Source organism: Dermacentor silvarum, chromosome 8 (genome assembly GCF_013339745.2).
Source record: "Dermacentor silvarum isolate Dsil-2018 chromosome 8, BIME_Dsil_1.4, whole genome shotgun sequence".
In the NCBI taxonomy this organism is placed as follows: Eukaryota; Metazoa; Arthropoda; class Arachnida; order Ixodida; family Ixodidae; genus Dermacentor; species Dermacentor silvarum.
Window position 1 is genome coordinate 130,279,424 of NC_051161.1, and position 27,820 is coordinate 130,307,243.

The 27,820-nt window shown below is 46.2% G+C and overlaps 1 protein-coding gene across 1 annotated transcript; it reads left to right on the forward strand.

The window, feature by feature from the left end:
* The first annotated feature begins 1,179 nt into the window (after nucleotides 1–1,179).
* On the forward strand, nucleotides 1,180–27,485 carry LOC119462419 (uncharacterized). The gene is made up of 6 exons (XM_037723766.2): nucleotides 1,180–1,228; nucleotides 9,539–9,865; nucleotides 15,225–15,323; nucleotides 20,493–20,640; nucleotides 23,168–23,413; nucleotides 27,022–27,485. The coding sequence occupies exons 2-6, from the start codon at nucleotides 9,552–9,554 to the stop codon at nucleotides 27,358–27,360; spliced, it is 1,146 nt and encodes a 381-aa protein (XP_037579694.1). The 5' UTR covers nucleotides 1,180–1,228; nucleotides 9,539–9,551; the 3' UTR covers nucleotides 27,361–27,485.
* The last annotated feature ends 335 nt before the right edge of the window (nucleotides 27,486–27,820 follow it).

A 27,820-nucleotide genomic window follows, 5' to 3' on the forward strand; every position in this document is an offset into this window, starting at 1 on the left:
GGGATGACAGAAAATCTACATGCGGATAGAGCGGCCCGAGGACGCGCTTACTGCCGGGCCCTCAACACATCTGCGGTAGAGGACCTAACGCCCATCGATCCCGATTACTCTACTACGTATATTAAACTACTATAAAGGGAATCGTATGCTCTACCCACCCCCTCACAGAAAACTAAAGACTGAAGAGGCCACCGATCTGCGTAGGCTACAGACAGGCACCTTCGTAAGCTTACATAAACTACACAATATACACCCCTCAGCCTTTAGAGACATATGCCCATGGTGCGGGTCAACACCAACCCTGTACCACATAACATGATGATGATGATGATTGTTGGAGTTTAGTGGCGCTAGGGCCAGGTATGGCCGAAGAGCGCCATGAGTGTACATCACACAACATAGAATATCACATACCAAATCCAAATAGAGATCAGTGGGAGGCACTGCTGGCCAGCGCAGACCTAGAGGACCAGATCCTCCTCGTCAGAAGAGCTAACAGGCTTGCAGAAGCCAGTGGAGCCCTGAAATAGGAGCCTCGACCATAGATAAGCCTCACATGAGGCCAGCTCAATAATTAATTTTACAATAAAGTTTATTCACTCACTCACTCACTTGCGATTCTTCGAAATTCAATTGTTTCAAAATTAAATCTGTCCGTTACGGTAAGACAGTAAATGGTTCATACCCCCTTAAGCAATGGCTCATAACCCCTAAACGTGGCCTCCCCATTACGATGACAGAAGATAAATGAAATTCTACGCTGGAATGATTAGAGGCAACGCAGCCAGCTGTGGAAGCAGACGACGATGACGAACGCGGGAGCAGTGGCGCGAGCGCGTGCCGAGCACGAGCGCAACCCGAGGGGCGCCAACGAGCCCGCTGCGGAAGAAGACGCTCGAACCAATGCTGATGATAGTTTTTTGCGTACCTTATAATGTACCTGATAACAAGCTGCATAAATATGTACCTTATAACAAGCTTCGCTTGAAAAACCTGAGAACATAGCAAGCTCGACTTCGGTTTCAATCCATCGCTCCATTTGATAGTAATTAGGTTTAGATAGCTGCAGAATTTGACAGAATAACAAAAAGATTAATCTCGGTGGCGCAAGCCATCACCCTACTACAAAAGGAGACGCTCCTAGCATTCATCCAGGAGAAGTGAGCGCGTGCTCATCGTGTTCTGACAGAGGAACGTGCTGGTAGCACCGCCGAACGAGTGCAGCGCGGTGAGTAGTACTTTGTCTGTAATCCTTTTCCCCAGTGTACTTGCACTAATCGAACATTTTCTTAGCAACAAAACATTTTTGCATATACAGCGCAGTTTGTCGCGCTATGGCATGTGGCTTTCCCTGAAGATGTAGTGTATTGTGGTGTTTCCAGCGAAATGCATCGGGAAGTCGGATGAACGTAGCCCTAAAACAAAGTGCTTCAGGGCTAGGCACCCTCAACAACTGAGTTTTTCGGATAAAACCGAATTGGGAAAGATTTTACTGGCGAGTGCTTTTCGAAGTTTTTCGGATTTAAACGAAAACGGGCCGAGCCATATCTATATCTCACCCGCTTACACGCTTAGAAGCGGGTGTTTTAGTGAACTAATACACCGTATGAAAGGGTGATGTTTCGGAAGTGCACGCTTTCCCCAAATGTGTGTGCGGCCGGAATGCGCACTACATTTTATGTTTACGGCGACACCTGTTATTATACCGGTACGTAGTTTTTTGGATGTCCATCGATGCACATATATATAAATATATATAATCGTGCAGCGTGGATTAAGACTGGGTACTATATACAGATGCCAGTCGGAGGTGTACCTTCTCGGCTACTCTGCCGAAGCTTGTCCAGAGACTAATAAAGTACCTAAAGAGCACAGTGGTGCCTCTAGCTGTTATGATAGATTGACGTCATACTCTTAGTTTATCTACAAGTAGCACCAAGGTGAAACAATTCAAGCGAAGCTAGCCGTAAAATTTGAAAGGCAGGATATGTTAGAGAAAATAATAGGTCTCCGCGCTTTACGACCAGGGCGAGTCACCTCCACAATAAGTTGTGTTCTTATCAGTAGTAGAAATCTTGCACGTAGGCTACCTGCGAATGTTGCTCCAACCCATAATGCATGAACAATTTGTAGGACGCTTAAGCTTCGCCTTTTAAGAGTGGAACGCGAATAGCATTCAATGATCCTTGACTGTAGGGAGCCTACTGCTTCCCACGCTGCCTGGCAGCTGCAGCTTATGCAACCGTAATGTTTACCGGGAAACGCTGGCAGTGAACGCTATGCACGAAGGCGCTCTTCGGGTAGAAACGCGCCCTTTTGCGTGGGCCGATCCTATGTTATTGTGTTGCACTTATTATTTCAGTCTGAGAAGATTTACCATAAAAGGCATGCGCTGTCGGTACTTTGTTTCATGACATTTGTTTGTAGACGGTCATTCTCAAAATTCCGAGGAGTAACGTTGTAAAGAATGTAAGACAAAGCGTGAGCAACTTTAGTCGTAAAAGACGCATTTAGTTTCCATGGAGGGCTTGCGTGGCTGTGGTTCGGAATAAGTTTTCGTCTATGATGGTGTGCGCGGACACCGTACATGCTGCGACACGGGGGCCCTTAACGCTGTCGCGTGCAAACAACGCTATCCTGAAAGTATTTAAACGAGGCCATTGCAAAAAAAAAGGAAAAATAGAAGAAAAAAAAGAAACGGTAGCATAGCAAATAAAAGGGAAAAAAAAAACTGTCCGCGGACCCTGTCTCTCCACTTTACCACTGGGGACGCCATATAAATGAAGTAGCAGGATGAAGTCCGCAGCCTACTGGGACCATCACGTGATCGAACATGACTTAGCCAAAATCGCTGGTAAAGAAGCCCGTACGGCATCTTACTTGCTTGAATCGTTGATGCGCCAAAGCACCCTTAAATTCTTTAATTAAGTTGTATGTTTGGCACATAACATTTTTGCACCCTAAGGGTGATCTGCTAACTGAAGCGAAATATTCAAGAAATGTAGGTGTAGAGAGAAAAATTACAGCAGATCCACGAGGTGAATGATGATGAGATTGGGCGAAGCTCCTGGAAGTAATCATCGGTAAAACCCTAAAACGCCGGAAGCGTTCTCCGGAAGCCGGAAGCTGGCTTCCGGAACCGGAACCGGAACCGGAACCGGAAGTGGAAACGGAAGCGGAACCGGAAGTGGAACCGGAAGCGGAAGTCGGCTTCCGGTTATACTATACATATACATATATATGTATATATGGGTATACATACATATAGGGACACACAACGCCATCTATTGAGCAATTCATAAAACTAGACGTGGCTACATACTACGACGGGGACGAACGGGTGCCGCTATAAGGAGCTTCGCCGCTAAAAGTGTTTGGATATGCAATCTACATTCGAGGGTGTTATTTTCCCGAATTTGTAGATATCCAGTAACAGAACGGGCCCTTAAAGGACGAGAAACACACTAGAGGATGGCAGGGTATTATAAACCGTGTGATCACATTAGGTAATTTTCAGGCAGCGTGCAGTTAAGTGGCACCACACAGGGGCATTTGGGGAATGCAGATCTCCAGAAAGTCTTTCTCCTAGACATGTATTTAAATCGTAAGGTTGTGATGACGCGGATATTATCGTGAACAACATGGACGGAAATGCGATGACACTGTCACTGGCTGATCAAGTGAAGCGTTAATGCTCTTGTCACGTTCGTCCCCAGCATCGATGCACCACGTAGGTTTTATTGCTGGTAGTGTCATTGGCGCGGAAACGGATTGCCGTATGCGAGGGAACTGAAGAAAACACAATGAAATGGCGGCTTAGCGCGTGTGGAGAAGAGGCTTCTGTTTGGTGGCGCAGCACGAGAGAGACGGTGGGTCGGGGTTGTTCGGAAGACTGCAAGCGTGGTAAACGGGGCGATACGGAGATGGTGCTCAGGACGCGAAAGTAACGGCTTGCCGAGTTCCTAGGCCAAGGTCGCTGGCTATGGTGTTGCGCTTCTACGCACGAGGTCGCGGGATCGAATCCCGGCTTTGGAGGCTGCATTTAAATGGCGGCGAAATGCGAAAACGCCTGTGTCTCGTGCATTGGAAGCACGTTAAAGATTCCCAGGTGGTCAAAATTGATCCGGCGTGCACCACTATACGGCGTGCCTCATAATCAAACGGTGGTTTTGGCACGTAAAACCCCAGAATTAAGCCCAAGGTCGGTGCAGGCTCCCAAATTGGTACGGTCGTCACACCAAGCTCCGGCCCGTATAGCTTGGGGTTGGCGAACATCGCAAAGGCGGCCAACCCAGCGTCTCCAGCACTGTGCCCAAGAACACCGTAGCCGAAGCTACGGCTGGCGAACGCCGAAAGGGTGTCCGGCTTGCGTTTCACCGGCGTATTCGTCACAGCTGTGATCGCGGCGTAGATTGTTCCGGCTTGCAGAGTGATATGTTGGTGCTGCGCCATCAACGTCTGCAGCCGTCCGTACTTCAGCCCGTGTGCCAGTGACCGTGAAATTGCTCCATGACACTATTAAACTCTTTACTTTTACAGCGAACGTGGTATATGGCTAGGCGAAACGAAAAAAACCGTTCGTCCCAAGTTTCGCTAAACGTTTCCATTGACTGCGCCGTCAGTTACGTCGTTCTCTATGTCGCACCCAAGCGCGCGCGCCATTGGCAGCGCTGCTAGTGACGTCGTTAGCGAATGCGTTCCCGCCATTGCCAACTCGCCATGGTTGCTCAGTGGCTATGGTGTTGGGCTGCTGAGCACGAGTTCGCGGGATCGAATCCTGGCCACGGCGGCCGCATTTCGATGAGGGCGAAATGGGAAAACACCCGTGTACTTAGATTTAGGTGCACGTTAAAGAACCCCAGGTGGTCCAAATTTCCGGAGCCCCCTCCCACTACGGCGTGCCTCATAATCATATCGTGGTTTTGACACGTAAAACCCCATAATTTCATTCATTTTCATTTCATTTCCCGCCATTGCTACGTTGGCGCTGCTTTGCCCGAAACGCCGTCTCCTCGGCTCGCCGTCTAGGGATGGTCGATTAAATTTTTTAATCGACCTGCGAACGATTAACGAATGATTAATCGTTCGTTGGTTTAGCCTATAATCGATTAATCGCTTTCGATGCGTGGTTTTTCGTCGATTAATCGATTAATTGACTTCTTTTTCGGGCCCTTTAAAAAGGCTGAACGCACAGTTATCTACTCACATGTGTACCTATTTTAACGTTTGAAAGGTTGAACCAGGATAAGAAATACACGCGTATAAACTTTGATAAAGAATATTGTTTATTTTGTTAAAGGTCAACTATATAATTGCCACTAGTGAAGGAATAAACAATATACAGGGTGCTCATATTTAAGTTTTAAGGAATTTTTAAAAACTCGCCTGTGGCGGGTAACATAATTTGCACGAGACATCGCAAGACGTATTCAACTAATTAACAAAAAATGACTAGTGATCATTTTAGTTGATTACTTTACGACACATATTGCAATATACGAATTGTAGCCGGTGATTTTGCAAGACGCATACAAGTTGAAATGGATTTCCAGGATGACACGTACCAGTTTCGAGATATTTCTCAAAGTGTGGGACGAAATACATGGGCGCTCCAGTTACTCTTGTGCTTCAATGAATTTTGGTAAAGAAAGTGGAACAACAGTGCATTTTTACGGCTAGTTTGATGGCGCATATCCCCAAACTGGTGTCATTCTGGAAATTATTTCTATAGTGGATACGCCTAACGAGCTCACCGGCTACAATTCCTGAATTGAAATATGTGTCGTAAACTAAGAAGTTAATAAGTGATCTTTTGTTTATTAGTTGAATATGTGTTTTGATTTCTCGTGCTACTAATGTCCGCCTCATCGAATAACCCAGCTCAATGAGAAGAATTACGCTACCTGCCACAGGCGATTTCTAAAAAATTCTGTAAAACTTAAAAATGAACACCCTGTATGTTAAAAATGGCAGTTACTGAGGAGGGTGGGCATGGAGGAAGGAGAAATTAGGGGAGAGCATCGCAGCACAAGTGACATCAACAATTAACGGCCCAACACGTGATCACCACACCAGAGCGCGCGGTAGGTTTAATGCTGCCTCTCTGCTTGGTGTCGGGAAGCAGCGCAGCTGAACGGAGGCGCACCGAATTGAAACTATACTGCGACCCAAACATTATCGGCCAATACGTTGTTTCTCAGAGTCAGGTGTTGACCCTATACTGCGAGGTAAAAAGCGAAGGAAATGGCCTGACAGTGAGTTCGCTTGCCAAGACTTGCTGCCTCACGCAATTCTCTCTCCTAGTTTATTTCTTCCTCCACGGGGGCGGCCTCTCTCCGGTCCCAGGCAGCCTGCGTGACGTGTGCGTAAAGCGGGGAAGCACTTGGCCAGCTCGGCAGGACTCGGGAAAACAGTCAGTCGCTGTCGGTCTTCGCAGCCGCGCTGTCGTTGCTCGTACTCCGCATTCTATAGTACGATTTCAAAATTTTCGCGCCACTTTAGTCACTCTCTGGAAAGCGATTAATCGAACTGGTTTAATCGATTAAAACGATTAAATTAAAAGTAGAGATCAATGACGATTATTAGTGTTGCGGCATACTTTTAGTCGATTAATCGATTAACCGTTCATCGACATTACCATCCCTACGACGTTGTCGCATGCGTTCGATATCTGAAGTTAGCTTGGCGTCGTGATTAGCAGCATCCGCCCGCCATTGGCGCTCGCGTTCCACTAGAAACACAAACATGTAACAATAATTGAGAAACGCTTCAATACAGCGTCGGGATTAACCTACTGCTAAACACCGGGGCCGTACGTTTCAGCTTCGCTGGTTAACCATCTGTACGGAGTGCTTGGGCGGTGTTTTTTTCCTTCTCAGCTGCGCACACGCAATGTGTGTTGTTTTCACGGGGTGCTCGCCTTCTTCGTTTCTTAAATGCAATACCTTATTCAATCTTTATGACCTCTAGGCTCGCTATATGTTTTGTTTTTTCATGTTTTGCACTTGCTCTTTACGCGCAATCTTTCGTTGCGTTCTTGAAATGCATTGTTTTTGTTCTTCGTGTACAAACGGCCTCATTTACCCTGATGACTCCTACGTAGTTACCTTACCTTTAACACGGTGACGTAGCTTCGTGACATAGTGTCTCAGTGTATACTACCGTTGTATTAAATACATCTAACACGTGTGTTATACAGTAAACAAGGACAAGAACCAAAGGGTTCGATTTTTGTGTTAGTTATCAACTATATGCAAAAACAGACAATGAAGCCAGGGAAAACGTAAGATAAATGAAATGTAAAAAAAAATCGCCATTCCGCCCTTGCGAAAATGGGTGTCCAGCGAAGCTGTTGAAAATCACCACTAGAAATGCTGAAGGGGGGTATGCAATGAGTTATGGCTTTCGAGTAATGGTAGTAGGTTGTACTTTAGAGTAATGGTAGTAGGTTGTACTTTAGAGTAATGGTAGGAATGGGAATAGTACTACTTTAGAGAAATGGTAGTAGTCCGTAGGAATGGGAGTAGTACTACTTTCGAGAAATGGTAGTAGTACTACTTTCTAGCAATGGTAGTAGTACTACTTTCGAGTAATGGTCGTAGTACTACTTTCGAGTAATGGTAGTAGGTGCTACTTTAGAGTAATGGTAGGAATGGGAGTTGTACTACTTTCGAGAAATGGTAGTAGTACTACTTTCTAGCAATGGTAGTAGCACTACTTTCGAGTAATGGTCGTAGTACTACTTTCGAGTAATGGTCGTAGTACTACTTTCGAGTAATGGTCGTAGTACTACTTTCGAGTAATGGTAGTAGGTGCTACTTTAGAGTAATGGTAGGAATGGGAGTTGTAATACTTTCGAGAAATGGTAGTAGTACTACTTTCTAGCAATGGTAGAAGTACTACTTTAGAGTAATGGTAGTAGGTTCTACTTTAGAGTAATGGTAGGAATGGGAGTTTTACTACTTTCGAGAAATGGTAGTAGTACTACTTTCTAGCAATGGTAATAGTACTACTTTCGAGTATAATGGTAGTAGGTGCTACTTTAGAGTAATGGTAGGAATGGGAGTTGTACTACTTTCGAGAAATGGTAGTAGTACTACTTTCTAGCAATGGTAGAAGTACTACTTTCGAGTAATGGTCGTAGTACTACTTTCGAGTAATGGTAGTAGGTGCTACTTTAGAGTAATGGTAGGAATGGGAGTAATGTTAATTTTGGCAGCACGCAGCTGCACATTGCGGTGTTGCAACAAGATTGAAATCAGTTGTTAGTTTATATACGAAAGGCTAGGGACGTCACACCCTACGTCGCAAGTTGGCGTCATCGCGTACTGTTGCATCGCGTACTGATTACTGTTGGCGTCATTTGCACAACAGTAATCTTTACCGGGAAACGCATGCGGGAAGAGCTATGTGCTTCGCATTGCTATCAGGAGAGCCTTATTATGTGGTTCGGATGCTTGTTTTGAGCTTGTTCTTTATTGAAACGTATGCTGTTCTGTCTTTGTAGACGTCATTCCAAAGAATGTATGCACTGTTCGCTTCACTTTGCCGAATGCTTTTACCACTGCCTTACGGGGCTACGAGGAATTCTATTTTTTGCTTGCTTACGGGGGTGATGATAGTTTTCTCTCGACGGACGAGAGAAAAATCTCTGGATCCTAGTCATATACAGCTTCCCTGTAATTAAAATTTAGAAATAGAAAAATAAAAATGCACGATAAGACAACTTGTCGCCGGCGGGGGCTTAACGCACATCTTGCTTACGCTTGCTGTGCTATGATTAAGCTACTGTGTGGCACCTGTCCTCCAGTCTACTTTTCACCCATTATTAGATGATGCCTGCGGTTGAGAGCACTTTCCACATTTGCCCCCATGGCCGCGAGTGGCACTGGCTATAACACTCCCAGTGTTTATCTCGCACCCATACACAAATGGCCAAATGACCAAGCTTATTGGAGGATGGCTGCCATGGTAGTCCAATTAGTAAAGTACTGTAAGCGTAATGTGGCATATGTCCATGGCTAGTTGTTTAATTTCCCTTTGCCTTATTATTTGTACATTCCAATAAAATATGTTAATTTCTCCCCATGCGTTCCCTAGCTTTATTGTCTGTTTGCTTCAATGTCCGTAACTTGTTAAACAGATATGCTACTGAGCTTGCTGAGCATTTCCTGATGCACTTGCCCCTGTGCCACTTGCACTGAATCCAAGTATACAGCACAATCGGATAATGCACTTTTTTCTTTGGTTTTGGTGTGCAGTGCACGTGTAGATGATTTGTAGTTATCTATGCATAGGAACACTTAACAGTTCGTCCTATTAGTGTAACAGTGACCGCAAAAAACATATACTGGTGTCCAGGTTGACACAAAAGTCGGTGATGTGATGTGACCAGGATGTTTGCAGGCATAGGCTGTAGTGTGCTAGCGCAAGATAGAGGGTAATTGAAGATTGTTAGGATCCGCCATTGTCATATAGTGGACAAGAAATATGTTGCTGTTGATGACGATGGTTAGTGATGGCGTGCCCGATTTTGCAGATCTGGTGAAGCGATGGCCGACCCCACCAATGTGCCCAGCACGTCGTCAGCCTCTGTGGCACCAGAAAGTGCAGACCATGTGCTCTTCGATCTTCCAGCCGACTTGCTTGACTTGTCCTTTGACATGCCACCGAATGAGGCCACTCCCGATGCACCCGGCCCATCTGCTGCAGAGCCGCCTGCACCGCAGCCCAAACAACGCAGGAAGAAAGGCAAGAACCGACCCGCGATGCCGACGCTGCGTTCAAGCCGTGGCCGGGACCTGAAGTTCCCCGTCCGGTTCAAGAGCGAGGGGTTCAAGGACGACGACAAGCCTTGGACGAACACGTGAGCGAACAGTCGCAACACTTGGTTTGGTCACTCTTTTTCGAAATTCCTAAGCGGCCAGCATTCGCACTAGAGTAACAATGGCAGAACACGTACATACATATGGGTGGATGTGTCGTGGCCAGTGTTTTTTACTGCATCAGTAGCAGTAATTTTTTCCGCCTTTTGTGTTGCGTTTGTACGCCACCAGAGGGACCCATGGTTTCGAATGTTTTCTATAGAGAAATTATGCTGGCATGTTGACAGTTTCTGCAGATAGTGTACTGTGCGGACGTACTCAAGGGTTTGTTTCAGGAATTGGCAGGGCTAGTTACAATGAGCAAAAATAATTACTGAAGTTGTCACAACAAGCTGATTGGTGTAGCTTAAAAGTGTCCATTACATATAAAGACAAGCATTGATCAATAACGGCTGTCATGAGCGAGACGCTTTACTGCATGCGATACTGGTAATCAAGCTTATTCACTTAATCAGCGACAGTGGCCAGACTTTTAGCAAGGTAGATTTTTATAAAGCGAATCTTTCTCTGCGAACGCTTTTGAACTTTCGAGACCGTTGCTGGTAGGTGATGCTGTTCCCTTGGTGAATAGCTCACGCTTAAAAAAAATGAATTACCTCTCCGATGGTAGGATCGAAGCTTGGTCTCTCAGCACAACAGCTTGATTCTGTAGCGAACAGGCCAGAATCGCACGCATACTTGCACTGTGCCAGCGTCAATTATGTCTTTGAGATGCCCTCCACGTGTGTCCCATTCCGTAGTACAGGTGCACGGAAGCACACGCGCGCGCACCCTAGTTTGTTTTACGCGCAAAATGCAGGAATGAATTGACCAGATTCGTAGCATATGAATAACTGCTTTAGATTCCAAGATCTGCACAATTTTTATTTTTTTCCTAAGTCATGCAAAAGTACGTAATGTAGAGTGGTGACCTTTGTTAACGTCCACAAGCATTAAAGAAATAGCTGGTGATATTCCTGGCACTGAATCTGCCACACTGCTGTTCTGCACGGAACGCTGAAAACAGAGCGTTTTGTAAGCACCTACGCTCAGACTTCAACAAAAACAATGGGGTCTAAGGACAATATTGTTTACAAGTTTACTTGTTCAAGATTTTTTATTTACATTTTAATGTATTTTTCACTGGGAATATGTTGGAAAAGAGTTTCTCGGCGTGCCATGCCAATTGCGCTTATCTCTGGGCGAGCAAAATACTGAAAGGATTCAGAAGGAAACCGAGTGCGCTTAGAAGAGCATCTCTGTGCCAGGCAAGGTAAGCAGCTTTACAGGATGCCCTGACGGGATAGGTGTGCACTTGTTCGGTTTATCTGACAGCCATTACCATTGCCAGCAGAGAAATTCTGGCGGTTGTATCATCTTCAGGCCACAAAGCTGCAGCTTCGGGTAAAGCTAAAGATGTATGGCTGGTGTATTATGTGCTCGAGACTTGGCAGAATAGCAGAACATTTGCAGCAGCGCTGTGACCAATTTGCTACAAAGAAATGCGGCTATTACTTCCTTTATTATCATGCAGTCTACTGCTTCTTGCTGTCAACTTAGTCTAACATGCAACCCTTCTACGCTTGTCTATTATTGTCCCGTTCATCGGAGTATGCGCTGCCACCACTCCATCGAAAATCAGTGCAGCTTTCGCATCTTATCGATGTTCTCGTGGCACAGCTTGCCAATCGTCATCGGCAGGCCGTATTTAGTTTTTAAAGAAACAAAAAATTATACGGTCCCGTGTTTACTTTGTTCTCTGCACTTACAAGAAGAAAAAAAAAGGACAAGTCGTGGACAAGGCCATGCTTCGAAAGATGAGTGATGTTTTTTTTTTCTTATCTCACAAGCCCTTGACGTACATTAACATGTGATTTTTGAGAATTTGTGTCGATCCTAGACTTCTCAGGCCTTGGATGTACTTCAGTTACTGAAAACGTGCTCTCAAATTTACAGCTACCAAAAAATTATGGAATTTTATGTGCCGAAACCACGATCTGATTATGAGGCAAGCCGTAGTGGGGGACTCCGGAAACTTGAACTACCTGGGGTTCTTTAACGTGCACCTAAGTCTAAGTACAGGGGTGTTTTCGCATTTAGCCCCCATCGAAATGCGGCCGCCATGGCCGGGATTCGATCCTGCGACCTCTTGCTCAGCAGCCCAACACCATAGCCACTGAGCCACCACGGCGGGTAATTTACAGCGACCATTCACAATATAACAGTTGCAATGAACTGTTATGTTGGTGTGGCTCGCGGTAACATCCTGCAAGTAGGCCAGCATGTGAGACCAACTAACCAGTTGAAAAAGTATAGCAGAGCGTCATGCTGTATAGGTTTGTATAGCGCAGGTTAGTCTCTTGCTAAGGTGCGGTGCGTCTGATTTGGATATCGGATGCTGACCGTGGTCTCTTTTTCACGTCTATATTCTCAAGCCTAGATAAACGTACTCCTTTACAGACTCTAGAGGCTGGCTGACTGGCGAACCTGAATTCTTGTTCGCTTGCCAGGCTATTCAACATTACCTTTGTCTTCTGCATATTAATCTTTAACCCCACTCTTACACTTTCTCGATTGAGGTCCTCAATCATTTGCTGTAATTCGTCTCCATTGTTGCTGAATAGGACAATGCCATCTGCAAACCGAAGGTTGCTGAGGTATTCGCCATTGATCCTCACTCCTAAGCCTTCCCAGTCTAAGAGCTTGAATACTTCTTCTAAGCATGCCGTGAATAGCATTGGAGAGATTGTGTCTCCTTGTCTAACCCCTTTCTTTATAGGCAACTTTCTACTTTTCTTGTGGAGAACCAAGGTAGCTGTCGAATCCTTGTAGATATTTGCTAAGATAATCACGTATGCCTCCTCTACTCCTTGATTACGCAATGCCTCTATGACTGCTGGTATCTCTACTGAATCGAATGCCTTTTCATAATCTATGAAAGCCATATAGAGAGGTTGATTGTACTCCGCAGATTTCTTGATTACCTGATTGATGACCTGAATATGATCCATCGTAGAATATCCCTTCCTGAAGCCACCCTGTTCTCTTGGTTGACTGAAGGCATTAGTAACAACTTGATGAGGGCTAGTTGGTTCATAGTTGAGCGAAGGTATGAAGTAACAGCGGGTAATGAACAAAGACGAGAAAGGAACGAAGACCACAGGACAAGCGCTGTAATAAACATTCTTGGCAGTACAGCGCTTGTCCTGTGGTCTTCGTTCCTTTCTCGTCTTTGTTCATTACGCGCTGTTACTTCATACCTTCGCTCAACTTAAGTCGTGTTGCCCGGATTCTATTGGAAATTATCTTCCTGAATATTTTATCGAATACTGAAAGCTAGCTACTGGGTCTATAATTATTCAATTCTTTAACGTCTCCCTACTTATGGATTAGTATAATGTTGGCGTTTTTACATCACTCTGGTACACTTGAAGTACCAGAGAGTTGGAAGAACGCCAAAATTATACTAGGTCTAGGTTTATCTAGCTCAATTACTCACAGGGGACCCTGATCATGAGAAGAAAATTTACAGAAGAATAAAATCGGGTTGGAGTGCATACGGCAGAAATTACTAAATCCTGATTGGGAGCTTACCATTGTCGTCGAAAAGAAGTGTACAATCATTGCATTCTACCGGTGCGAATAAATGGGGCAGAAACTTGGAGGTTAACAAAGAAGCTCGAAAACAAGTTAAGGACCGCACAAGGAGCAATGGAACGAAAAATATTAGGCCTAACGTCAAGGGACAGGAAGAGGGCGGTGTGGATCCGAGAGCAAACGTGGATAGCCGATATTCTAATTGACATTAGGCGGAAAAAATGGAGCTGGGCAGGCCATGTAATGCGTACGATGGATAACTGGTGGACCATTAGGGTTACAGAATGGATACCAAGAGAAGGGAAGCGCAGTCGAGGTCGGCAGAAAACCAGATGGGATGATGAAGTTAGGAAATTTGCAGGCGCAAGTTGGAATCAGCTAGCGCAAGGCAGGGACAATTAGAGATCGCAGGGAAAGGCCTTCATCTTGCAGTGGACATAAATATAGGCTCATGATGATGATGAGTCTCAAGCCACGTTTATTGAGCCCCCGCGCTGCACACGTGACCCAAGTACAGCACACACACCTTCTGAGTACCACGAGGCCAATGCTCATTTGACGTCACCAGCACACGTCGTCTAATTACGGTAGACCCCGCCACCAAACTTCGTCGTCGTTCTCTTCTCATCATGTGTTTGCACTCCGTCTTCACTCACAACACATGCGTACAGCAACAATGGGACATCGGTACACACATTATGACTTTAAAAATGTGAGCAGCGTAGATTACAAAAAGTAAACGAAATCCTCTATTCTTTGCTAAGCAATATGGCCCTATGTGCCAGAACTGTGCGATAGGGTTTATAAAGCTTTGGAAATATCCAGGGTGATAATTTTTAAGTTTCGTGGAATTGAAAATAGCCTGTTGCAGATAACACAATTCTAGTCCTTGAGCTGGATTATTCAGAGAGGCGGACATTTCTTGCAGGAGAATCAAAACACATATTCAACTACTTAGTAAAAAGCCACCAATTACCTTACATTGATTACTTCACGGCACATATTGCAATTTACGAATTATAGCTAGTGAGTTTGCAAGGCGCATCCGCTTGGAATTAATTTGCACAATGGCGCCAGTTAGGAGATATGCACCATCAAAATTGCCGTAAATAAGGACTGTTCTTCGACTTCAAGAAAACGCTCATCATGCATTGAAGTAGAAAAGTAACTGGACGAGAAGTGCGAAAGAGGAGTCCCGTGGTAGTAGACGCCTTATACATAACTCATTTAGATGGTGGCAATACGTTGTGCGGATACGTTGATTCAATGCTAACGCATTATGAGTTCTGCCGCTTTCTTCGTGGTGTACCCACTTTTACTTTAAGCGTAAAATTTTGTACGGAGCTCTGTCTACAATATCTGCTTTGTCTGCTCTGTATCTCTGTCTGCTCAGTATCTGCTCTGTCTACAATATCTGAAACAAGGTGGTTGACGTGGTCTCAAATTTTGTTGCAATGGGCGTTTTAAACGGAACGGGTAACATACTGTACAAAATACACGAACAGGAGTGGAAATAATGACGAGACAGAACGCTGACAGTGCGTTCTCTCCTGTCTCTTTCCTCCCTCCATGTGTTTTTGCAAACTATGCTATCCGTTTAGTATAAACCAACTGCCTGCAACAAAGCGTTCTTGGCCTTTTTAAAGGTAGTATTTTCTCAAATTATTTTTCACCTTGTGGCAGTGATGACAGCCCCTAAACACGTTCTGTATTCATCCTGTTGCTTACGAACTGCATAATGACGCCACCTGACTTACTCCGCAGTGAACGGAGGCAGCTGCTGAACGCGCTGAAGCAACACGGAAGCAGCGACGTCAGCAAGCTGGCTGAAGCGGTCCCCACACGGAGTGTTGCTGCAGTCAAGTGAGTGGACCATAGATCTCTAAAAAAAACACCGCATATCCACGGGGTGAATGATGATCAGTGGGCGAAGCTCCGGAGGGAATCATCGGTAAACCGTGAATCTTCCGTGTAATTCGCCCAGTCTCGCCGCACTAAATCGAACGATTGACTTCCACCAATGACACGCGCCATATGTGACGTCATTCCTATTTTATAACAGCGCTTTTCATTATAATTGCACCATCTCTCGCTTAAGGGGACGCTAGCACAAACGCGTTAGAAACGTGCAGTACTCTCTAGTAAGGGGAAGAGGCCACAGCGTCTTACGCAGCCGCTTACACATGCCGGAACGTGCACCGTGTTTGCCGACGCCATCACATGACTGCTGAGAGAGTATAAACCCACGTATTCATAAACGCTCCTCGACTTGAACTTGATTTGCCACCGCCTTCAACGCGTTTCGAACGCGCTGCCCAAGGCGGTGGCAAGTCAAGTTCAAGTCGAGGAGCGTTTATGAATGCGGGGGCAAGGCGGAGAGGCCACAGCGTCTTACACCAGCTCCTTACACGGGCCGTAACGCGCTAGCACAAACGCGTTAGAAACTCGCAGTCTTTTGTTAATGTTGGGTATTTATTGCCATCGTGGTGCGTGTGTCCATGTGCGCTTCGTGGCGTAGTGGTTAGCGCCACGCGTTTGGACGCGAGGGGTCCCTGGTTCGATTCCGCGCTACGGACACAACTTTCGGAATTTTTTTTTTTCATAAAAGTAGACGTGGCTGCCTACTACTACTACATACTACAGAGGAGGGATAGACCCCCACTCTAAGGAGCTTCGCACCTACAAGATATGGTTTAAAGAAACTGCACGGTGCGATGATTTGGCGTCGTGCCACTTTTGTGGCATTGCCTATAGTGATTTGGAAAGCAGGTAGAAGTTCTCGCGGTAAAAATTATTTTTCACATGTCTGGCGTAATTCCTAATTTGTGAAGGAAACAGGTCCGGGAATGTTACCGAATGAAATATGTCCTGTTTTTTTTTTGCTTTCTTTCAAAGCCCTGTTCTAGAAGAGAGGCAGAATGTGTTGGCTATAAATGCCTAACACGGGGCGCTTTGTAGGAAAGGATGAGTTTTGGCCCTCCACAAGTAAGCTTCGACAAACCGAAGACCTATTCTGCCCACTCGGGATAGGGCATACATATGTCACTCAGAATTGCTTGCTGTTGGGACTTCGGGGTTAGCGTTTAGGCCGGGGGTCCTTCCAGCCACAGGGATGAGTACGGCCGGGAGTAAGAGCGAGAGAAAAAAGTTATGGTTGATCGCTCTTTCATAGAAATCGGTAGAAGAAGAAAGTGAAACGTGTCTTCACAGGAGCTGTTGCATTTTTCATTCGTGAACTCACGGTCCACTGCAGCGAAAGGCGCAGAATTTGCGGTTTGGTGACCATGTTGCAAGTAGGCTTAGCGCGCGGCGACCTGTTGGCGAGCGCCGTCCTGCTGGCGAGTGTCTTCGGCGAAGGTGCAAGCATTCCGGTCCGGCTCCGTAGTGGACTACAACAGCCAGTAGAGCTGCGACGCGCATAGCTGCAAGAATGCCATTGGCAGAGTTTGCACTGCGAGACGACGAACGCGCGAAGGCGTTCTGCTTCGCGCTAGCGTGTCTCTCACCGGAGCAAAGCGAGATTCGCCCGGCGACGTCGTTGCCTTTCTACGCCTTTTAGCGCAGCACTTGTCTTAGGTGGTGCCATCGCAAGCGAAGCAGTAGGCGATGCACTGCTGCTGCTCGTTGAAGCCGCAATCCGCAGGTGACCAGGCGCCACAGGCCAATCCGACGCTAACTGCCCACACGAGGCCACAGAAGTACATGGATTTGTCTGATCTTCGGGTTTGTGGATTTAGACGTTCTTGTGACTTTGTTTATTGCGCTTCATATGCCTTTATTGTCGTAAATTTCTGAGCAATGTATACTTTTCGAAGTTGAGAGGATCCTGCGAACACACAAAATCGCTACTAATTACAACGGTTCAGCTTAGCGAGGTGGCCGAATCGAAACGCACCGGGCGTCTCAATGCACTGGTTTGCCCGTGATAAAGTCAATAGGGCGTTTTTATGTCGCTTGTCGAAGCGTTCGTCCGTGGTGTAATGGTTTCAACATTGGGCTTTCTCTTTCAGAGTTCCTGTGTTCGAATCCTGTCGTCGGGCAATATTAATGTTTTTTATTGTATAATTATTGTATGAAACTTTGCACGAGGTTATACTTGGTTTATTCGATGGCTACACCGCGATGGACCCTCCGCTGTGCTGTGACTACCGAAGCGCTCTCTGTCGGCACTCGTTAGTGTCACAATGCGGTGCTTCGCTTCACCGCTCCTAGATGGCGACTATCACATCCGTTACATCCGTTGCCGAAAATCAGTCGTGAAACCCGGTATAAAACACTTTCGTGTTAAAAGGGTATATTATACATGTTTACAGTGGCTCCAGCTATGGAAACCCACTCCATATGGGGGAGCACTTTGAATGTCTCAGCTGACTACATGTCTGAGCACACATTAGAACACGTCAGGACACACCACTGCACCCAAGGTGTACGCGTATAAAACAGTCGTCTTTCCTAGTTGACACGACTAGGGAATCTGATGACCTTGGTGAGGCCAATCAGAGGGGTCGCATCGTTCACAGCACTCCGCCTCCAATGTTGCACCCTCGCCTTTGCATTTGCCGCAACTGCGTGGCCATCTGGGAAACCGACATCGTCGCCGTTCTCACGGTTGTAATTCCACGAAGTTGGCCCGTCGCATCAATCAGTGGCATCTCCGTGATGATCAGCTTGTCATGGTCAGTGTCGGGCACTGTCGCCGTCTGGACGGTGCTGATGAAAGGGGCTGCCTCGGGAACAACGCCTAAAGAATGCACGTTGCCAGGTTGAGATGTAACATTGCTGACTGGTGTTGATCCTCCAACTCGTAATGGATTGTGGTGAGAGGCTGACGGTGTTTCATGTTTTGATAGAATGTCAGGAAGCAGAACCTGATCGTAAAAAATACTTTCATTTAGTGTATAGCCCTCACATTCCTCTTCGCTCAGCCATATTTCTTGGTACAGACCCACTTTTTGACATTTTATCCGTTTTAAGCTTTTTATACGGCGTTAGCGAATTACAGAACAGCTCGTGAGATCGCAGCACGACCTCTCACTAGCGGCTGCTGCTACGACAGTACCACTTGGTGTAGCAAGTGCCTCCCCGCCCGTGTGGTTAGGGGCTGCGGCTAGGCAGTAGTGCTACTGGTGCTAATCTTTCAGTGTACACCCTTCGTAGCTTACGTTTTGTGCTCATAGCATCACAAGTCATAGTTTTAATACATCTGTACCATATTTTATGCTATTTACAGCGAATATTTTTAGGCCAGCCATGTGACAAGTACCCTTTGATATTGACCGGAGCATCACTACATTATACCACTTCTTTGTGATCTTTGGCCGTCGTTGGCCCTTGCGCCTCAAAACCCCATACATCGTCTTCAAGAAAGGGTGATTTGAGGGTGAACTTGACCGGTTCGAAGTGGTTAGCCAACCCTAAAGGAGCGCTTGGTTCTGGAATACAGCAAAGGCTCCAAGTCTATAAGCGCAAGCGCCGTCGACGAAACGCTCAGGCTTGGAAGTGTTTCAGCATCGCCTTTGTCCCTCGTGATTCCCTAGTTTCCCGGCACTGTGATGCACTTTCGGCACGGCGCGTTCCCGTTCGCCGAATACTGGCTGCCAAACTGTAGTTTCCCCCCGAAATGGCAATTTTTTTTGCCAGTTGGAATGGGTCAGTGCTGTGTACTGACGTCACTGAATGACGTCACTGCAAAGGCCGGCGGGTCCGAGCACGTCACTGGAACGGACACAAACATCAACTACGAGACGTTAATCACGCGAAATTAGGAAAACGTGAATGTGCCATGTCTGAATTTTCTTTCGTGTTATGCGACAACCACTGTCATACTTCTAGCATAAACGGGGGAGCTGCGAAATAGGTGAAAACTCTTGCAATCACTGTGTGGACGCTGTTTGCATGCAGTGTAAGGCAGCTCACCTTTATTGGACCTCACAGCTTAGGCAAGAATATCTTGCCTCACTTTCGCCGTCGGCACTGATCTTGCAGTGGCATGCAGAGGGGTACGATAGTGTGGTCATCTCGAGGACATCAGCGCGACGATGTCCGGTACACGATTGCGGGAAGCTTGCCGCTGGTGTGTTCGTACCTTAATACAGGCTTCATGGAGATGCGGCCAGAATGCCGCTGTTCCGTTCATTGTGCAAAACTTTTTCAGATGTGAGCGGGTTCGCACAATTGCGACAAGTGTCCGACAATAGAAATGGTGTTCCGAACGTGTCGCGGCATGTAATAAGAAAGCACAGTATTGGTGTGTTCAACCGGAATGGCCATGGTTACCGAGAAACACGCAGGATGCCAGTATTACACGCAAATGCGTCGTCCACAACTGTTCCGCACGGCCACCAGACGAGGTGGGGAAGAGAAATATCGCATTCCAAGGAAGCACGTCATCCAGAGAACACCGGTCGGCTATGTCTATTCTGGCGGACGCGGTGTAGGTGGAGCCCCAGTGATCTATGTTCCAAAGCAGCTCTACGTCTGCTTTGGAACACGCAGCCAGCGCTCTTGATCTGTCATTGGTACAGTCTCACTACAAATAGAGAAAAAGTGTTTCACCGGAAGTGCTCTTTTGAATCTGCCATTGAAATTCACCGTTAAAAAGGCTCTGGAAAGAGTGGCATGACTTTTTACTTTTTCCAAGTAGCAGCCCAATAATTTGATGTTGTTTCTGCTCTTTCCTCGAGACATAATGCAGCCTCTAATCAGGCAAATTGATTGATGGTTCTACCATCCCGAAGGTAAACAGAAGCAATGAGACTTGTATTGGAGGTCTGTAATATAAATTTGGCCTACAGTGTTTCTTTAACGTGCAGCAATATCTCAGTACTCAACTATCTTTACATTCAACAGCCGCCTTTTTGATGCAGCTTTTTTAGGCTGTGTCTAACCCATGATCTCCGGCGAAATGTAGTGGAGTGGGTGATGACTTGTGTATAACGGTAGTGTGTATATTTCTGAATGAACCATTTGTTTCCCGCTTCTGTGAATGCTCCAATAGAGTGTGTAGTGGTGAAGCTCTTGTGATCCTCGCAGCCACTACCTGTTGGAGCGCCGGCGCTTGACGGATCGCATCGTGCTCCAGGGCCCAGCCGGGGACCGTGCAGCGTACTCATGCCGTGTCCTGCGGAGGCCGCTGCATGCGGTAAGGCGTCGCTACGACCGCACGAAATTGCTGCCACAGGTAAGATGAGCTGCGCAGTTCTTTTCAGTTTTGTTCTATTTTATTTTTTAAAAGCTTTTTGGGAGATCTGCCGGAAAGCATATGCAGCAGGAAAGAATAACCAATAAACGCAGCTCCAACGCAATGTTCGAACATAAACGACGGGAAGCTCGTTAACGGGGTAGCAGCAGTAGCGGATGACACGCGCACAACCTCGTGACATCTGGCTGTTTGCGTTTTGCGTCATGACAAAGGTGTAGAAGTGAAAAAAAATAACACTGGATCGGGTTCAGGTTCAATCAGCTCTGAATTTGTTCCTGTTGAGTTCCGGTTCAGATAAAGATGGTAAATTAGTTCACGAAACGTTGTAACAATGAACTGGTTCACGAACCGGTTCTGCGCAGTGTCCTTTATCCTGTCCTAGTGTCATTGACGCAGTGCTGTCCCACTTGTCCACACGCGCAGGTTTTTTTCAGGGTGAGGTATAAATGAAAACCCTGGCGCACAGGGCTGATAGCAATTGATATTTTTACATGAATCATCATCATCATCATCATCATCATCATCATCATCATCATCATCATCATCCTATATTTATGTCCACTGCAGGACGAAGGCCTCTCCCTGTGATCTCCAATTATCCCTATCTTGCGCTAGCTGATTCCAACTTGCGCCTGCAAATTTCCTAACTTCATCACCACACCTGGTTTTCTGCCGTCCTCGACTGCGCTTCCCTTCTCTTGGTATCCATTCTGTAACTCTAATGGTCCACCGGTTAACCATCCTACGCATTACATGGCCTGCCCAGCTCCATTTTTTCCCTCTTAATGTCAACTAGAATATCGGCTATCCCAGTTTGCTCTCTGATACACACCGCGCTCTTCCGGTCTCTTACGTTAAGCCTAACATTTTTCGTTCCATCGCTCTTTGTGCGGTCGTTAACTTGGTCTCCAGCTTCTTTGTTAACCTCCAAGTTTCTGCCCCACATGTTAGCACCGGTAGAATGCAATGATTGTAGACTTTCCTTTTCAACGACAGTGGTAAGCTCCCAGTCAGGATTTATTAATGCCTCCCGTATGCACTCCAACCCAATTTTATTCTTCTGTAAATTTCTTTTTCATGATTAGGGCTCCCTGTGAGTAAATGACCTAGATAAACGTACCCCTTTATAGACTCTAGAGACTGACTGGCGATCCTGAATTCTTGTTCTCTTGCCAGGCTATTGAACATTTGTTTTACATGAATATCAATTAACAAAATTTAGTGTGATACATCTGCAGTAGTCATCCACATAAATATGGCCATCTTAGGCAGTGGCAGTGTTAAAGCTTATGGCACGTGACGAGATGCTTCGAAGCGTCCATATTTGTGCTAAACCTTTGCCGTGATAGCTTTTATCATCCAGATTCAGAATGTAGGCACTTGGAGGTAAATACCTGGTGAGCCATATAAGCGCGTGGATTCAGGCCTTTGCTAACCGGTCACAAGCAAATTCTTCTCACATGCCCTTAACATGTATTTATGAAAGCAGAGTGTTTTTATGTTAATTCATTGTTGTCTGCACCCTTTAGATACCTTTTGTTGTCAGATATTATTTTCGTTTTACATTGCTATGTTTGAAGCTCCCCATATTTATTGCGATAACAATTATATGAGCACTCTAAAGCGGATTTCTGCCGTCGCCGTCGCCGTGAGGTTCCGTATGACGTCAACTGCGCTGAAATGGTCGCAGCGCTCCGGACGCTGTATGTGCGAGTGAAAGGGCGCGAGGGACACGCGCTTTCATGGGGAGCGAACGCACGGCGGAGAGCAAACGCGCGCTCTGCGCCGTGCTCCCTGAAAGGCTGCAGAATTAAGCGTCTCTTTCCTCCTTTCTATATATAGAGAGCAAACGCGACTTTTTCCGTCGCGCGAAAGGATTTGTGGGGACGGAAGGGAGGGAGGGAGGGAGAGAGGGGAGGCGACGTTTAGCGGTGACACCAAATGCGTATTTATATAAAAACGCCGCACGCGTTTGGTGCGCACGCGGGCAAGACGCCGACGGCGTCGACAACAGTTATGTGCGTTCCTGGTGCTGCTGCATGTCCAAGTTTATACAGCTGATAAAAATACTATCTTTACTCCGTATAGCTCTCTACTAATTTGCTATCGCAATTGATGCTTCGCCTTTCGGGGGAAACTGCGACAATTTTTTATTCTTCTAATTAGTCGCGCAGTGTCGTGTTTAAGATAAAATTATTCTTGACGCTTTCGAATAAAATATAAAATGTAAATTTCTGTGCCCTCTCCTGCTTACAGCATAAAACAGCGTGTTAAGAGGTGTGCAGAGGCTGCATATAGAGAGGCAAAATCCACGTTGGTAAGCTAATAGTGCTTTCGCACTAAAACCAACCTCAGAAGCGATTAAGGTCCCTGCGCTGTCCTTGGCTGTTAGAAGGCTGGGAATTCACGGTGACTGGATCACACAGTGGCGTGGCATGTGTCCACCACGTTGCTGTGGTACTGCGTGACTCATTGGGCTTTCCTCTCTCCTGATGGCTGTGTGTAGGTCGTGGCGGCATGTGAGCGGCAGCCGTTTCCGGAACCCACGGACGATTCCACTGGAGAGTTGCCGCAGTTCGAGGACCTCTACCAGTTGATGCGGGAGTTGATGGAGAACCACGTGCCGGCCGCCCTGGGAGATTGTGAGCTCTGGATTCTGCATCGTCTGCTGGCGACCCTTGACAGCATGATCGGGACGTTTGACCTGGACGCTTCAAAGCAGGCGCTGCAGAAGGCTCTCCTCTGGGCTGCGGTGAGTGCTGCGTTAGCCTCATTGCCTCGTTCAGTCTCACACGAACACATGCAGGCACACACTTCCTGTGCTTGGTTACCGGCAGAAAACAGACGAGACGAGGCAGAAATATGCTTTAGTCATGCACAAGCAGCAGGGACCACAAACCGCAAGAACAGCTTTTGGTCAAAAATGGACTTCACAAATGACTAGTTTGAAGTTCTTTGATCATTCAAGTTTTCGGTAGGAAAACATTTAATCGGTGCTCTAGGAAACAAGGAATGTGTGCTCACTGGCTGCAGCTTCTCAATGAATCCTGATAGACGTGAGTGCAGTTTTTGACCTCTGCTTGTTGAGCAAGGGACAACCACTGCCACTACCGCTGTTAGAAAGCTTGTTTCACAGCCTTTCAAACTCTCAAAATACGAGTAGATGAGAAGCGTGTACTTATTGACATGAGAACTTGCTTTAAGTGACACTTAAGTTTTGGCATACTTTGCGGTTCTTACGGTAGCTGGGTGGTTTCTGGGCAATGTTATGTACTCCTTGCACGAGCCTGTCAATAGAGAGCAATGTCGTCTCTTCCTCACCGCTACTAGCATTAAACATCGAAGCGCTTTCTTGAGCAGCAGTAACGATGATATCGCTCTGATTGAGCTACAATAGGAAGGCTTGAGCAAGTTGAAGATGCATCTAGAAGGGTGAACTTTGGTGGCTGCTCAGGACCCAACAGGCAAATGCACTGTCATCACCATTTTTTAAGGTCAGTTTTGAGAGAAGTGATCAACAGTGGTCACACAAAGGATCCCTTGTGCTGGAGCCAATGTTTCAACAAGGGGAGTTGTCTTTGTCAGTGCATCCTACCTAGTCCCTTTATCAAAACATTGGCTGCAGCTTTGAGATATGCCTCGGTCGCCGGCTGTTAATCACTTTCAAGTATTCATGATAGAGCACGCTGCCCTCAAGTTTCTTAAGTTTACCCAATCAAGCATTGTCACATTAAGCTTTGCACCAGCCATAACTTATATATAAGAATTGAAACAAATGAATTACATTTTTACGAGAACTGTTGTGCAAACAGGGCTTGCAGAACGACAAAGAAGACGAAGACATGGCACCGCGTCTTTGTCTTCTCTGTCGTCATGTGTGCGCCATTTGAGCTACACCTCACGCAATGCCAACTAGCTCATGAGTCTGTTGTTTTCAATAAAAATTTTGTCTTTGGGCTTACATTAATGGCATAGACGTACTCAGATGTCTGAAAGCTGACTAGAGCACCAAACTTGATTTTTTTTGGTGCCTACATGCACTTTAGCATGTAGTTATTATTATTAGAATAATGTGGGTATTGGTGATGTCTAGCCTTCTTTGGCAGGGCTGTGATCAGAGTAATATATCAGTCTGCTCCATAAAAGCATATTCTTTGTCGATTGCAACCGGACACGCTAGCGAATTTGAGCGCTGAATGCTGGCGCAGCATGCTGTTGTTCATTGTACCGCTGAATTGAGCCTGCAGTTTATGCACCATGTCTACATGCAACAAGCAAAGGCAAAGATGCAATGCATTTATGTTCTGCAACATTTTCATATAGGCGCAAGAATCTATATTTTAGTATCAAACAGACAAAATGACACTAGGCACACTGCCAACAATTGCAATTGACCTACCCCACAGTCTGTAATTGTCGCCTCTTGCTCTACTTTGCTAGAAGTTTTTGTCAAACTACTTTGGGTGTTATTTTGGCGGCTCCGTAACTTCACACAACCTCTTCACTGCTTCTCATTAATTTATACTATACTGCAATTTATATGTGTAAACTATTTACGATTTCGTATTGCTTTCACGGACGTACGTATATGTTAGCTGTATGTGAAATGTTCTCGTGTTGTCATTATTTTCTATGCGACCACTTTATTCACTTTTTTGCTGTACGCTGATGTCATCTATACGCTTATCTCACAGTGTTCTGGGAGCAGCTTTATGCCCTACGCCTTTTTCTTTGAGATATAAAGAAAGTTTGAATTGCATCGAATGTGATTTCACGATGTGAGTACCTTGCCAAGAACTGCGAACATGACCGTAGGTGTTCTGCGCTATTCTGATTGTGCAGCATCCGCTGCTTAGTTAATAGCAGGCGTCCAGCTGTAATAAAATAGTGTCGGCATTTCTTGCGACCGCTTATGGCAGTAGTCAGTTCCTTGTTTCGCTGAGTAGAAGTGCTTCTAGCAAAGTGGTTTATAAATGTACTTTACCAGCCAACTGATTCGTAGTTCCTGAAGAGAAGTCATCAGCAGTATTCACGGGCCACATGAGTCATTGCCATTACAGATGTCCGTCAAGTGAGTCAGGTCTATATTATACCTTTCATGAAGCTTGCCCCTGCAGCATAAATGTTTATTTAAATAAAAGCGTGGAGGTTCTCCTCATGAAGTTGCCGTAGTGGCTTAGCGAAATTATCGTCTGTGGAGACGGAGATCACTCCAAAACATTTTTCTTTTAGCTACTTTCAAGAACTGAAAGTGCCGTTTCAATATAGGTTATGTCACTGAGAAAACGCTCACAGATTCTATTCCCAGCTTTGGTGGCCGCATCTCCACGGGAGTGAGATGTAAAAAGTGCTCGGTGTAGCAAGCATTGGGTACATATTAACCCCATAAAGCCCGAACGCCGTTTCACATTAAAGAAAATGAAAGCAACTTGTTCAGCAAACAATAAAATTTGCTTGAGTAAAAACTTAATTAGTATAATACTTGTTTAGCAATTGGTTTGTTGAACTATCCACAACTGGAAAACTCGCTATAGTGTATCAGTAATGCTAGTATAAACTATGCGATAAGTCTCCCGTGCTTAAAGATTTTGGGGTATTCATTTCAGCGTGGCATAATTTATGGGCTTGGCATTACACAGTTAATTGGTGTGCGGTCGAATAGCATTGATGACACGTTGGTAGCCCTAAATAATGCATACACTTGCCGCAAGCAGAGGGTTAGTATGAATTAACGAGGCTCAAGGTAACGTGATTTTACTGTATAACATCACGCTGTCAAATATGGCTTTCCGAAGCGCAGGGGTCCCTCTTGGGGACAGACAGTCTTTCAATGTAATGACTGAGATAGGTAGCCCCCGGAGGGCGGTGTTTCACAGTGTGAATAAGCCTGGACACGTATGGCGCGCTGAGATCGGCTCAAACCTGTCGAAAGTGCCACAGGTCGGGTGAAGTGACTTGTCAAGGTCTTCGTTTTCCGACAAGGGTTCCCAGCGTTCGGTTGAGGCTAGGCTGGGTTGCTTTTGGGTATATGTGCGCCGGTGTTCTAGATCACAAGTAAGATGGTGGCATGCTGCCATGGTGTGAAGAAGGCGCGCTTGATATTCGTTAACGATGGACACATTGATAGCACTTTACCCTTAGCAACTGACCATCCATACTTCCTAAGGACGCGTTTTGGGTTATTGCCATACATTGATACACCAATAATTGCAACACAATAATTAAGTTATTACTACGCAAACTCTTTACATTGCACGGCCTTGCCAATGCCAGTACTGCGTACCGCATCTACAGCACGGATACGCTGCAAATAAATTGATGCTCGACATCAATGGCTGGCAATGCGTGCACAATGCGCAGGCGCAGCCCGCCGTTGGCTACGCAAGGTCCGCTGGCCAAGATTCGGCGCAGTCCCAGTCGGTGCCACCCGAGGAAACTGATCGACACATCAACTACCCGAGCATAAAAGATCGCAAGGATGGCCTGCGCTCCTCGTGGAATCCACTCCAGATGTCCCCGGCTGCAGTCCAAGGCCCGTGGGCCAGCATCAAGGAGCATCTGGCCAGGAACGCCTTCTGGCAAAGGAGCACCGAGACTGACCACCCGGATGAACCTCCATCCAGCTCCACCCCCGCCCCCTCCGCCCGTAGAAGGGCGGATCCCCGACCTTTGGAGGCATTTTGTGCCTGGAAGAACTGATCCTGCCGCTGTCTTGGCCATCTTCGAGGCAGGTGTTTCAGCATGACACGTGCCAGTTATAGGTCATATGCTGGGCTCGCCTATCATGAGAAGTGCTAAACAGAGTTATTACAATAAACGCCTTTAAAACGAAGTGTTCTACAATGAAATAACCTGTATAATGAAGGAATGCGTGTGTCCCGAGGGAATTCCTATGTTTTACATGTATTGTAATCTCTTTACAGGGAAGACCGCTACATATTTGCCGGTACAATTAACAGAGTTAAGGCATCCCCTATGGCTGATATTGCTTTACAGCGAATGTACGTGGCGGTGCCGCATTGCTCTCCGCAGCCGTCGCTCATCTGAGCGGGGCGATACAACAGCCCACACGGCAGCGTCAATACTCGGTAGTAAATATATTACTCCCCCCTTTTTTTCGCATACCAAATGCACAAAAGAAAACAAAAGTATGCGTATG